At 28.7% G+C, this 1204-nt stretch overlaps 1 protein-coding gene across 1 annotated transcript in view; it reads left to right on the top strand.

Moving 5' to 3' along the window:
• LOC111690808 (limbic system-associated membrane protein) overlaps positions 1–1204 on the top strand; it is a 388549-nt gene that overhangs the window by 380675 nt on the left and 6670 nt on the right. The window contains exon 5 of the mRNA XM_046953363.1: positions 822–971. Coding sequence (XP_046809319.1) covers positions 822–971 — 150 coding nt within the window. The remainder of the gene's footprint in view (positions 1–821; positions 972–1204) is intronic.

Here is a 1204-nt window from a genome sequence, read left to right as displayed (position 1 = left end):
GATTGGTATACTTTAAGGTGGGTATAGGACGAATATTTTTGTATGTTACAAACATCAGCACAAACCCAATATACCCTCCCCACTAAAGTGGTGTAGGGTATAAAAATGCAAGAAAATTTTGAGATCAGATTCGTGTTCAATGCTGTTAAGACTTTTAGATGAAACTATTCTGTTCTGGATAAAATAAATAATCTGTATTATTTGTTTTCATTTAACCCTACAACATTATCCAAACAAAAACGTAAAATTTAATAGTTTTTCCGTTTTATATTCTTAAAGATAATTGAACTTTAAAACTTTTACTTGTTTGCAAATATAAAAACATTTTTTTAATCAACTTTATGATATACAAAAGATATTCAATCAAAATTAAACCAGTATCATCCGCTTAGAATATTAAACCAATTTAAATTTGTTTTAAACAAAAATATTAAATATCACTATCATGCATCTATGACAGAAAGCATATTCCAGCAGTTCTTAGTGCTGTAGTGTAAACTAAGTAGAAATTAATTGTTTCAAATGACCACACACTAGAATATCTAGTCTAGGAAAATTAAAGCGCAAAATTCTCTCTTATAAAAGGATATATTTATTCCCTTTAAAACTGCTGCGGTAAATATGTTGGTGGATTCCTGCAACACCATACATAATATTTTGTTTATATCTATATATATATATTTAAGCAAGAATACAACTAAATTACCTTTATTGTATTGACGATATTTTCTTCCCCCATTCATTTTATAAATCACATTTTTTTCTAATATTTTTTTACTATTTTTTTTTTCTTTCTCTTCCTATTTTTTCTCTATTTCCAGTCAATTCAACAAAATTTCAAATTTTAGGTGATGGATTACTCATCAACACAGTTACACAAAACGATACTGGCGAATATACGTGTCGTGCTTATCAAGTCAATCCCATTGCATCCGATATGCAAGAGCGTACGGTTCTGATGAAAATTGAACGTGAGTGTGATTTATATCAAATACTTTTGCATATATAAACATTTATACACTATGACCTCGATATACGTAATTTTGTTTAGTCGTTTGATTTATATATTTAACACTTTTAATTTCCGTTTGATTTGTTATACCCTACACCACTATAGTGGGGAGGGTATTATACGTTTGTGCTGATGTTTGTAACATACAAAAATATTGGTCCAATACCCACCTTAAAGTATACCCATCGATTC

The sequence above is a fragment of the Lucilia cuprina genome, chromosome 2, assembly GCF_022045245.1.
Source record: "Lucilia cuprina isolate Lc7/37 chromosome 2, ASM2204524v1, whole genome shotgun sequence".
NCBI classification, from domain to species: Eukaryota; Metazoa; Arthropoda; class Insecta; order Diptera; family Calliphoridae; genus Lucilia; species Lucilia cuprina.
The sequence above is the reverse complement of the archived record's forward strand: the minus strand, read 5'-3'. Positions and strand labels throughout refer to the sequence as shown.